This window comes from Capricornis sumatraensis, chromosome 3, assembly GCF_032405125.1.
Source record: "Capricornis sumatraensis isolate serow.1 chromosome 3, serow.2, whole genome shotgun sequence".
NCBI lineage: Eukaryota > Metazoa > Chordata > Mammalia > Artiodactyla > Bovidae > Capricornis > Capricornis sumatraensis.
In genome coordinates, this window is record NC_091071.1 from 147597261 (window position 1) to 147610106 (window position 12846).

The window sequence follows — 12846 nt, forward strand, 5'->3', positions numbered from 1 at the left end:
GAGGGAAGTCCTTAAAGAGTACATAGTTCACTGGAAAGCTTAAGAGATATCATAGGAAAAGAGACAGAAGAAATCCATAGTGATTCCAAGATTTCTTGCTTGAAAGACTTGGTAAATAGTGGTATCAAGAAAGAAAATTGGTTTGGATTAAGTTTGGGAAAATTACTAGTTTAAAACTCTTGCTGCCTTAAAATTTTATTCTTGCTTTATTTAAGTTGCATTTCATTTATATAATCATTTGAAGTTACAATCTTACCCAGTAAACTCTGGGGTCCAGAGGTGAATGGTGAATAAAAAAAATCTAGAATCACACAATAGTATGAATCCTGGACAGTAAATCTTGTTTGGAAAGTGACATGTGACTACGGGAACTTAAGATGTCATTTCTATTTCCACTGAGGTGAAGTAAACAAAATGTTTATGAAATTCAAGAATATAGAAACTTTTCTCTCTTTCCTTTTAAAAGTAATATGAATATATGCTCTCTTGTCTACCCGCTTTTATTTACTAAACTGAACCCGTTCTCCAGAAGCCAAAAATGTGATTTCTGAAATTAGATCTTTTAGGATCTTATGAGTGAAAGGTGAAATCAAGGGGTAAAGGTAAAGAAATATTAATCGTTAGAACTAGAGGAAGAAAAGTGAAGGTAAAGCAGTTTTAATTTTTGTCTGGGGGAACCAATTAAAATGACACAACTAAACATAAATATTCCAAAGTCAGCCTTAGAGGATTTTAAAAACTTTATCCCATATTGGAGAATAACTGGGTTGTGTTTAGAAATGACACACTCTGTCACACGTAAGTTTTGAATGGATGAGGTCTTAAGCTCTGCAGTTCTTTTGGAAAATTTCTATGACACTTTCAGACAATGAACTTGGAAAAGGGATAAAAGATAAAACATTTCAAATGGAAAACCCTATTATCAGCCTATGAGGAAATGCCATTACTCATTTTCACAGCAAAATACGTTTGGAATACCTACGAACTTATCCAGAGTTGTCACAACCATATCTATTTATATACTCAGTCTTATCTCAGAGATTAAAAAAAAGAGTATTCATTTTTACTTTAGTTTCAACAAATTGTAAATGGTCTTCCTTTTTCCCCCTGATTACATTACTGAAACTTGCTTTGATATCATCATAATAAAATGTGAAAATTGACCTCAGCTAATGTGATTGCGATAGTGAACCGAAAGAATTACTGATGATACCACTTATTTTAAAAAAAAGCATCTGGGGGTGAAGATAAAGAGAAGACAAAGAGGGCAAAGGAAGGGGAAGGAAAAGTAGAGGGGAAGGAACAGACAGTAGTAATGTTCTTGCTTCAGGACTTTTCCTTCTATTTTCACCTAAGAATTAGGCTTCTAATTTTATCATTTGCATGGAAAATTCACCAGATTTGCATTCAGCTTCTCCGGGTTTTGCTGATAAGTGCTCAACAAATACTAAAAGCTATTTAAACTTTTAAAAACCTGGAAGTAAGTACAAACATATTCCATCCCACCTCAGCTCTGTTGTCAGGGATGGGAATGGCCAGCAAATTGTTGATACTCCGATTGGACATTCCTGTTACTCTCCTCAGTTCTTCTTTCAGCCCATCAACATTTTTAAACATTTCTATTAACTGGCCTGCAAGAAAATAAAACAAAACAAAACTCACATGTGGGTTGCAGTGTAATTCTTTTTAGTCATTCCAGTATAAAGAAAGCTTCTAGACTAAAATATATATTCAACATATAAGCCTTGTGTCAGGAACAGATGTCTCTCAGTTTTGGCAAACTTTGCATCTTTAGGATATATTTCTATCTGATTTAGACTTATTCCTGTATGATATCATTAACCCAAGGTAACATATTGCTCTGGATTATAAATTTTCCTTAAATGTGTACAAGGCAAGGTTGATTCAAAGAAAATATGGTTTCCTTGCAGACTTTGATCACACAATTTGCTAAATATATATCTCTCTATTTGATTTAAAACATCACACAAATTCAAGATGCTTTTTCACCTCAGATCACATAATATTGTCAGCTAGGGACAAAGTGTGCTAAATCTGAAACATAATGCCACAGTGCACTTTTTTCTTAACTTTGCCCAGCACCTTGTTTTATAAAGGGTTTTCACAATCATTATTTCAATTTTCAAATAGAATGTGTTTAACTTCTCTTTTAGAATGGTTATTAAAATCATTTCACATCTGGGTCATTTGATGAATAACAAATGATATTTTGACTTTATTTTAGGATATTGTGATCTCCATTTTGTAAATGCCTTTTCAGTTTCTTTATGAAATATCCCTCATGCAAATATACTTTCTTTATTTTTGGACTTAGTGCCCTTCCAATTTTGTGGCTGCTTGTTGTCCAGAATTCTGAATGTCTTTCTTTTCAGTATTGAGGTATTATGCAAAGAAGAAATGTATTGCATGATGCATCATGCTCAGAATACTAATAGGAGTTTCTGAATCAATATTTCTGTAGATAGCAATGCATTTTTATTTTTAAAATCAGATTTTCTCATGGAAGTAAATAAATTTCATCCTTGCTCTTGCAACCTACTATTTAATGCACTTTAATATATGAGAGAAACAAAAGGTGAATAGTCTAACTAGTAAAATTTTTGAAGACATTTTGCTATGAAATAAAATTTTGCTCTTTCATTCTCTGCTGGCTTGCTCTGTGTTTATTTTAGACAAGTGACCATATTTGAAAGCTTTAGGTGTCTCATGTATAAGGGCAGATACAAAGTAGCTTTCATTAGGAACTTTAAAATAGACTTTCCTATGAATTTACATTAAAAAAAAATAAAATAGCCTTTCCTAAACTGTCGCAAGAGAATCACACACATTCTAATAAGACAGCATTTAAAATATGGATGGGGAAACACCTGGTTTTTCAAAGGTGTCTGCACTGTTATTGACATGCAGCATGGCTTCTATGGTTGGCATTAACCGTGTGATATTTTCCAGGTAATTCATTTGCAATGCCTGTTCTAGAAACCTGAAATAAAGCAGAAGAGGAAGAGAAATTGAACTCGGAATATCAGTAATTATTTGAGAAGAGATTTTGCCAAGGAAGAAGACGATAAAAAAAACTCACCGATCCATATCTAAATTAATTTTGTTTGGATCCCCAGAAAGCAAATCCCTCAGTTTCTCAGACAGAACATTGTCGTGATACAGTAAGCTGGTGGCTATTTTGGTGCCAAGCTCTGCTGCTTCCAGGAGCTGCACATGAAACGCGCTCTCTTCACATAGGTTCCCAAAGTCCATACTAGAGAGCTGGCACATTTCCTCTATTGAATTGAAAGTTTCAGGTTCACAAAGAAGCTTGGTCAAGTTTCGAAGCTGAGACAGCTTTCCAGAGGGGGAAAGAGTGGGAAATATTAGTGACATTATTCTAAATATTTAGTTCTTGATAATAAGCAACTAAAATTGATTTAGTTCCTAAAAACATTTTGCTTATGTATTTAGTTAGTTTGCATGTGGCAACAGCTTTACCACAAAGCACTGTTTTCTGTCATTTGAGTTTATTGTTCTCAAGAAGTTTTATAAAACTTTTGAACCTATTAGACTTCTTTCTCAACAGTATTCATAACTTATAGATTCGCAGGTTAAAAAAATGTAGTTTAATCTCACTTAAACCACAAATACTTAAACTAATTTACATTTTAGCATATTTTTAAAATTATGTGTAAAGGCAGACAGAAAAGCAGATTTGATTTGAAACTTCAAAAAGATTTTCTTTACACTCACAAGATGGCTACTATCAAAACAAAAAAATGAACAAACAAATAAATAAAGCCAGAAAATAACAAATGTTAGTAGGATATGGAGAAATTAGAACCCTTGTGCACTCCTGATGGGAATGTAAAATGATGTAGTGCTATAAAAGAAAATAGTACAGTGGGTTTTCAAAAAATTCGAAATAGAATTACCATAATACTCAGCATTTCTGCTTCTAGGAATATACTCAAAAGTATTTATTAAAAGCTGGGTTTTAAACAGATATTTGTAGACTCGTGTTCATAGCAGTTGTATTCATGATAGCCAAGAGTGGAAGCACTCCATGTGCACTGACAGATGAATGGATAAACACATATAATTTGCATATGTGTAATGTGTATATGGTAGACACATATAATGGAGTACTATCCAGCTTTAAAAGTTAAAGAAATTCTCTCACATATTACAATGTAGATAAGTCTTGGGATATTATGCTAAGTGAAATAAGCCAGTCATAAAAAGACATACTGAATGATTCCATTATATGAAGTACTGAGCACAGTCAAATTAATAGCAACAGAATGTAAAACTGCAGGGGCCAGGGACTAGGCGGTGAGGGGAATGAGAAATAGGCGCTTAATGCATACAGGATTTTTCTTTGCAAGCTTAAGAGTTCTACAATGTGTGTATATTTAACACAACTGAACTACAGAGTTAAAAATGGTTAAGGTGGTAAATTTTGTTTTATGCATTTTACCACAAGTTTAAAAAAATTAATTGACCAAAAAAAAAACCAACTTTTTAAAACTACAGCATGAGAATCACGCATATTTTAAAATATGGATGTGTATATACCTGGTTTTTCAAGTGTCTACACTGCTACTGACTGTCATCTTCTATCCTCTTATTTATGGAGGGAAACTTCTGTTCTATGGAATGCTTAAAGGGGTCTAAAATCCTTTACTCAGAAAAAAAGGAGAAAAATGAAAATCAACTAATTTCCTACCCAGTCAAATATATTCCTCCTTGCAGTTCACTATGCTTTGTGTGTTCTGAGGATATATCCCCAAGTTGTATATCCTAGGGGAAAACATTATGCCTCTGGGAAAGCTAGTTCTGTTGTGCTCAGAAGCAACCCTAGAGCTATTCATTTTACGATGTGAAATAATTTGGAACAACATCTAAAGAAGCAAATATATGTGCCATTCATTACAGCTCAGTTTCTAATCAGCAGCTGCATTTTGACAGAAATGATACAAGAAAAAGTTCAGGAATATTTCTTTGCATATGTCAAATGGGAAAGGTACAATGATGTGTCTTGGGTGAGAGATTTATAGTAACTACATGTAGGCACTAGCAATTAAACACAAATCATTTTAGACAGTAAATATCATTGGTCTATTTAATATCTAATTGACTTCTGGGTTTGAACTATATAAAATGGTTTCATTGTATTAAAATTCTAGTCTTATTGTTATGAGAAACTTTCCATTCTGCAACAAACTCAATCATTTTACCAGATGTAATGATATATTTATCACTTATTCCTTTGATTTTCCAAATATTAGATATGATTAAACTTTATTGAATAGAGCCAAACTTCTCTGCCAGTGACTTTTATTTTGGTGATTTCTTAAATAAAAAGATAAATACTGGGAGCTCAATTTATTTTTCTAATTGAGCTTTTAGGGGTGTAGTAAGTTTGAATGACTTTACTCAGTAGAGGCTGAAATATATTTTTTAATTGCAAGTTTGACATACATGTATCAGAAACCAATAAATGTCCATATAGAATAATCTTGGCTTGATAAGGCAACATATATAGAAAGATAAACTGGAAATCTAGCCCTGCTACTGAAGTAGAATTTGTCCTCTGAAATAAGGATTTAACTAAGGATTAATAATGCACCCTGCACTGTGAGGCACAGCCACCAAGGAGCAACATGATGGTCATTTAGTATTTGTCATTAAGAGCTGAACAATAAAAAGGCTGAGCACTGAAGAATTGATGCCCTCTAACTGTGGTGCTGGAGAAGACTCTTGATAGTCCTTGAACATTAAGGAGATCAAACCAGTCAATCCTAAAGGAAATTAACCCCGAAGATTCACTGGAAGGACTGATATTAAAGCTGAAGCTCCAATACTTTGGCCACCTGATGCAAAGAACTGACTCATTGGAAAAGACCTTATGCTGGGAAGGACTGAAGGCAGGAGGAGAAGGGGATGACAGAGGATGAGATGGTTGGATGGCACCACCACTCAATGGACATGAATTTGAGCAAACTCCGGGAGATGGTGTGGGACAGGGAAGCCTGGTGTGCTGCAGTTCATGGGGTTGCAAAGAATCGACATGACTGAGTGGCTGAAGAACAACTACTTTCTTGTAAAAATAATACATGCATTAAACTTTTAGAAACGTCATAGTTTATTAGTTATCAACATACATTCAGAGAATTATAATTATTTCTTCAAAAGTATGTGTCAAGTGCAGATTACAGGTTTGTCAAAGTCTTATGTATCAAGACCCTGACCTACATAGTAAGGTCTCAGCCTAAACTTGAACAATGACCCATAACTAACTCCATGTCCAGCTGTGATTGAATTCCCTTTTGTCTACAGTTCCTAATGCATCTGAATCAGAATTGCAAGTAACATGATGGCACAAACCTCAAAATATCATATGCATAAAAATGCTGAAACAGCAATGCTCCTGGGCTCTTAGCAGGTGAATGAAAAAAAAAAAGCCTCTTAAAAAATGTAAGAGTGTTACAGTATAAATAGTGTGCTATCTGTATTTTTGCTTAATGTGGGGAATATCCATTTTATCAGTAGCTTCTCAATCAGGAGGTTATCCTTCCCACCTGAGAGGCTGAAAAGAAAAGAGAAAACAGACAATGAAGGGAGGAGAAAACTCGATAACTCAAGAAGAGTAGAAAGTTCAGTGCTAGAACAGAAAAAAATTTACCAATGAGTGACAGACATTTGGCATTTTCGAGGGTCTAAACCTTCTTAGAAATATCATGAATAAAGAAGTTAGGGTGGGCCCTGACTATCACAATCAAGATACTAATTACCAGGGAGGACAAAACAGGGGAGCAAAACATATCTTGTTCTAGGAGTTTCTAGGCAAATTCTAGGAGTTTCTCTTCATCCTTTCAATGATATGTACTGAATATTTTCCATGTGTTGGACTCAATGCCAGGTGCTGAGTGTACACAGTAAATCAACACACTTATTCATGTTCCTATGGACCTCGTAGTCTAGGAATGAATGGGTTCTGTCAATTGCAAATTGCAGCCATGCTTGTTATAAACAGCAAAAGATTCTGACCTAAGGAACAGAATTATAGTTTATTCGTTCTGTGGCTTCTCAAATTTTTTTCATAACATAACCTACAAGGGGAGCAGAATACTCAAAATGTGGTTGCTGTTTTAAATTATCCTTTGCTCCATTCCCAGGACATTAGTGCAAATGATTGAGCATGTGTTGTTTCCATTTCCCAGCGTACATTGTGTGCTGCCCAGTTACTCTGCAAGTTGAGAACTACAGTGAGTAATTACCCTGGTAACACTATTATATCACCAGGGCTCTGCTTTAATACCATCATTTCTTCACACATTTGTGAGTCTGGTCTTAAGATCCTGCTACTGCTAGATGTGATACTTTGAAAAAGCAGGAGGCACAATTTCATCAGATTTTACACTCTAGTTGGAGAAATAGATCCCACATATACAAGAAGTTATAATACTAAGTAGTAAATTCCAAAAGCCAGAAATCTCACTGTAATTGGAGACTCCACTTCCCTATGCCTCACATGTCACTGGCTGCTAAGCTGGGTCAATTCAACCTCCTACAATGCTCTTGACCTTCTTTTTCTTCTGTTCTCTGCCACTGACATCTTACAGGGCCTCACAGTTTGCTTAGGTTATTGCAAAAATAGCCCATTTGGCTTTCTTTCAGTCTGTCCTCCACAAGTCTCCTAGAGAGATCTTTTTCTAAAATGAGGAATTTACCTTCTTCAAATTCACAATTTTCAGGATCACATTCAAACTCCTTGACTAAACAAACTCCTTGATCCCCCAGGCCTTGGGGATCTGAGCCTCCTTTCCTCCCTCTCTTATAAGCACCTTGTGCTCTAGCTGGACTCAGACTTCAGGTAACCCCTAGCTGTCCTTCAGATTCACACCTCTGTTTTCTTACCAACTCACATCTCTATGTCTGGAATGTAGGACTATTAACATAATCCTACACAGCCTGGCAAGACTCAGAGTAAAGAGTATCTCCTTCATGAAATTTCTTCTCTCCACCTTCATCCTCTGCAATCGAAGTCAGATATACCACCTCCATATACAGAATCCTGTCCAACCACATACCATAACACTTGTCTCACTGTGTTATAATCACTGGTCTGCTTTTCCATCTCCTTCACTGGATTGATTACAAGGACTCTGGGGTTAGAGATTATATCTTTTAAATAAATAGAGTAGCATTATGGGAGCACAGAGGGTGGATGGAATGAATGAATGGGTAAATATGATATGTGCACAAAGTCATTATCCTTATTTGAAAACAGGGAGAAAGGAGATACTCTGATATTATAGGAGTGACATTTAAACTTGTCCTTGAAGGATGAGCAGGTCTTTTCCAGATGAATGTAAAACTTCTTTCCTATTTAACTAAGACATGGGTCTCTCATATAAACCAAGATAGTGCTAAATTAAGTACACTAGAAATTTGATTCATGTAGAAGACTAAGCCTACAATGTAGGTAGTCTAGTATAACTAGCATATTTATTTGTAATATACAGGGACACATGTTTTCTATGCCTGCTTAATTAAACCATGTTGGCTATACAGACATCATCCTGCTTGCACTGAATAAACCAGTTCTAATTTTACTTTATCCATGGCTACATAAATCCAATTAAACTGCTGTTCTTACTCAGAAAGCTGCTTTCAAAATTTAATAGGGTTATTTAAGAAATAGAGTGGATTTCATGGGAACCTGCATAGTGTATGCATGAGCTAAACAAAGAAAAAGAGACAAATGCCAACCAATTCAAACTTCAGAGTTAACATTTTTTTCCTGTGGCTTCTTCCCCCTTTCTTCAATATCATACATTTTAATACAATTTATGGGTTTCTGCTTCTGATGATAATAAAAATAAGGTGAGTAAACTTCTGAGATTTTTGTATACTGTGAAGTCTAAAACATTTAGCTTTGAAATTAACATTTATAGCTTTAAAATCTAGGGACATCTCAAATTAGAAATCAAATTTTTAATGCCTTTTAAAATCATGTAGTTTAATGAGACTATATCAGCAGTCATTCCTTTACATATTGCATTCTGTAATTAGGCTTTTATGGGTCATTTCAGATAGAGATAGACACCAATTAAAAACAAAACACAATTACATAGCACCAACCAGAACTCATCACCCCCTTTCTAGCACTAATCCAGAGTCAAATAAGAATAGGACTTATAAATATAAAGATTTAAAAATTACAAATATATCTTTCTACAGAATTACAAGAAGTATTGAGGGCTTTTTTTTTTCCCCCTTTCATGGCTTACTTTTGATTTCAAGACTTCAGAAACTGGAAGGAGGTAATCCTCATAGGAACCATTTTGAAGAAAAGATTTTTTAAATCGAATTGTAGAGTGCAGCATTCTTAAACTTTCTGTAAAAGAGGAGAAAAGAATTACCTTATGTGAACTGCAAGGTCATTTAGGAAATCTATTTGAAAGACACCTTCATCCTAATTTATTACTACGTTTTTTCTAAGATAATAGCCTACTTGAATCTAACTATAAAATGAGTGAAAATTTAATCTTTACTTGAACCATGGAAGCTATAGAATTCATTATTTTTAAAATATTCATAGATATTCTGCTTAGAGACAAAAGTATTTCCAGCAAAGTTGCTACACAGTATTGGTTCTTTGTGAACTGAATATGCTTTTGTTTGGGGTATATTATTAAGCTGAAGGGTTTGAGAAAGAATAGGTTGTATAATCACTGTGATACAAATATGCCCTTCCACCCTTGATTAATTCAGGCCCGGTATAGAGAGATCACACTCAAAATATTTGTTGTGCTATTTGCTTGCCATTAAGTCTCAAAAAAAAAAAAAAAAACTATTTTGGTGTAGAAATAATGAATGTTTATCTCCTACAAATAGAAGTTTTATCTTTAAAAAAGAAAAAGAAATATTTGATTAAATGTAATCTTCACAGTTGTCCGTGTAGGTAGAAGATGGAAAACAAAGTGCGTAAGGATAGGAAGTAAAAAATAGTCTGCTACAAAAATGCCTTTATTTATGTAATTTACATCTGTTTTTGGAAGTCTTCATTATCCTTTTTATTATTTTTTGACAACTAAGATTAAAGGTATAGAAAATGTCATGGAGAGTTATGTGAACTCCTAATTCTGGAGACATGGAAAGTTTATCTAGGTGGTCACTGTCACCTTGGGCTTCCCGGATAGCTCAGTTGGTAAAGAAATCTGCCTGCAATGCAGGGGACCCTGGTTTGATTCCTGGGTCAGGAAGATAAGCTGGAGAAAGGATAGGCTACCCACTCCAGTATTCTTGGGCTTTCCTGATGGCTCAGCTGGTAAAGAATCTGTCTGCAATGCAGGAGACCCCGATTCGATTCCTGGGTTGGGAAGATACACTGGAGAAAGGAAAAGCTACCCACCCCATTATTCTTGGGTTTTCCCTGGTGGTTCAGCGGGTAAAGAATCTGCCCACAATGAGGGAGACCTGGGTTCAATCCCTGGGTTAGGAAGGTCCCCTGGAGAAGGGAAAGGCTACCCAGAATTCCATGGACTATCCATGGGATTGCAAAGAGTCAGACATGACTGAGTGACTTTCACTTACTTACTCTCACATTATTTCTTATATGGTTATTATACATTAAATTTTGTCCAGGTGGCCAGGTGGTACTAGCAGCTGCAACAAGAGTAGTAATATAATAATATGATTAGATATTACTTTGTATATCAAACCACTGAAACAGATGGATATTGAAACGAAGGTTTTAAAAGTTTCTTCTGCTTTAAAGCAAACATAAGACTTTATTTTAGAACAAAATTAGAAACCATGAGTAGCATTTTGACTCTTAAGAAAGAAGAGCATTACCTTTTGATCCCCTGGCTAAATTGCCAGTGACATTTCTCACACATGCCAAGTAAGGAATATAAGGACTATCTGCTGATATATTTAAGAGGGCATCTTCAAAGTTTTCCAGTATTAGGAGCCTATAGAATTAGAAAAGAAGATGCAAATTAAGTCATATAGAAATAAAGTAAAGCTATTTTGTTTCGATTCTGTGAGTCCCTAGTTGTCTGGCATTTGGTTGACTTGAGCATTGAAACCCTGGCAAGTAGGACATCTTCCCCTATCCAGCCCAACTGCACAATGACAGCACTACTCTGGATTCTCTGAGTATTTACCTTTTCCATGGGCATTACCTTTATATTTAATTACTTTAATATCCAATATAAGTGATCTTAAGATCATTTCTAGGCATGTTTACTTGAAAGAAAAATCACTGGGCTAGCATTGCCAGATAAAAGACAGGGATCCCAGTTAAAACTGAATTTCAGCAAAATAACAAATAATTTTTCAGTGTAAGTACATCCCACAAGTCTTGCATGTTTCTTTCCTTTCCTTTTTCCTCTAAATCTGGCAACCCTCTCTCTGGACTTCAGCTTCCTCTTTTGTCAAATGAGAGATTAGGGGGCTGGGTGATCTGCTAGGTCCCCTCCACTTATAACATTCTCTAAATAATTTAAATTCATGTAGTTGTGATTAAAAAGAAATGGTAGAATCCAACTGAATAATGTCAGTTCCTTTTTTTTCTTTAAGCAACCAACTCAGAGTTCCCCAATTAACCACTTTGTATATTCCTTTCAAATCGACTGCATGAGAGAACATAGTCTAATATTTTTGAGGCAAAGCTATGTGAGTAAATGCGTGCATGTTACACAAGCTCAGTCACTTCATCTGTGAAGCTGCATCTCTATTTTTTAATTTCTTCCCTTACTGTCTAATATTAAATTTGATGTACAGCAGAGACAGAATAAATGTCAATGGTTGATTTGGATATCATCTATTTTGAATCAAACTGCACAGCACACAAATTAACTAGTTATATTAGATGTTAACTTAGATTTTATTCAAATACTAATGGAAGAGACTCATCCTGGCATAGCCAGTAAACATGTAGGATGATGTCTGCACTAACATTAAAGTCTCAGGGTATTTGGATGTGGGTTAATGACACTGGATCCTTGAGGAACTTAAACAAGAAAATCTATGGCAAGAAAAGTCTCTAACAATTACCAGTCAGGGCACAGCTTATTGGTCAGATGGCTGACTTTCATTTAAATATAGTCCATAGCTCCCATGTTTAGAAAAACTGCACCCATTCCTGAGCTTTCTTGCTTTTGTTCAGGCACTTCTTTGACCACTCTCCCCTTATTATTGCCTCTCTTTCTTTTGTGTTTGTCTTCCTCTTTGTCATAATTATTATAGCACTGAGCCATTTCCATCTTAGTGCCATGTTCAATAGCAACATATTTTTCTAACTTTTCAAATGAAATAGCACAAGAACTTCTCATGACAAATTTTCAAGCTTTAAATAGAATACTGAGCTAAAAGTGACCTTGAAATATCATATCAGCCATTATCTTAGTTCCATGAAGAATATTTGATTATCAAGATTTTTTAGATTATATTTAATATATACCAAAAATTAAGATATATATATGCCAACTGTTTTGGCATAAACATCTCAAGTGTTTCTTTAAACCATTTAATTTACATATTTTATATAAAATGTTACCTACATCCTAAGAATGCTTACAAAAAAAGATGAAATTACAGATATATCCGTGCATGTTGTTCATGTACACACACAACAAAAAAGAAGTAACTTTAGTACAAAAATAAGGAGGAAGGAGAAGAGCTATGAGGGAAAAAATATTTTTGAGCAGCTTTCCAAAGAAAATTCTGGACTACAAACACTTTTATCTCATGCCAAGTATTTCCATTCTGTGATTATTTTAAAGTGGGAATGGCCAAAACTTCCAGAACTATGTTGAATAGTAGCGG

The 12846-nt window shown here is 34.8% G+C and overlaps 1 protein-coding gene across 1 annotated transcript in view; it reads right to left on the bottom strand.

Moving 5' to 3' along the window:
- The window catches only part of ABCA12 (ATP binding cassette subfamily A member 12), a 210085-nt gene that overhangs the window by 86607 nt on the left and 110632 nt on the right, over positions 1-12846 (bottom strand). The window contains exons 10-14 of the mRNA XM_068967745.1: positions 10870-10988; positions 9303-9409; positions 3101-3357; positions 2889-3001; positions 1507-1631 (exon numbers count right to left, since the gene is read on the bottom strand). Of these exons, the coding sequence (XP_068823846.1) occupies positions 1507-1631; positions 2889-3001; positions 3101-3357; positions 9303-9409; positions 10870-10988 (721 nt within the window). The remainder of the gene's footprint in view (positions 1-1506; positions 1632-2888; positions 3002-3100; positions 3358-9302; positions 9410-10869; positions 10989-12846) is intronic.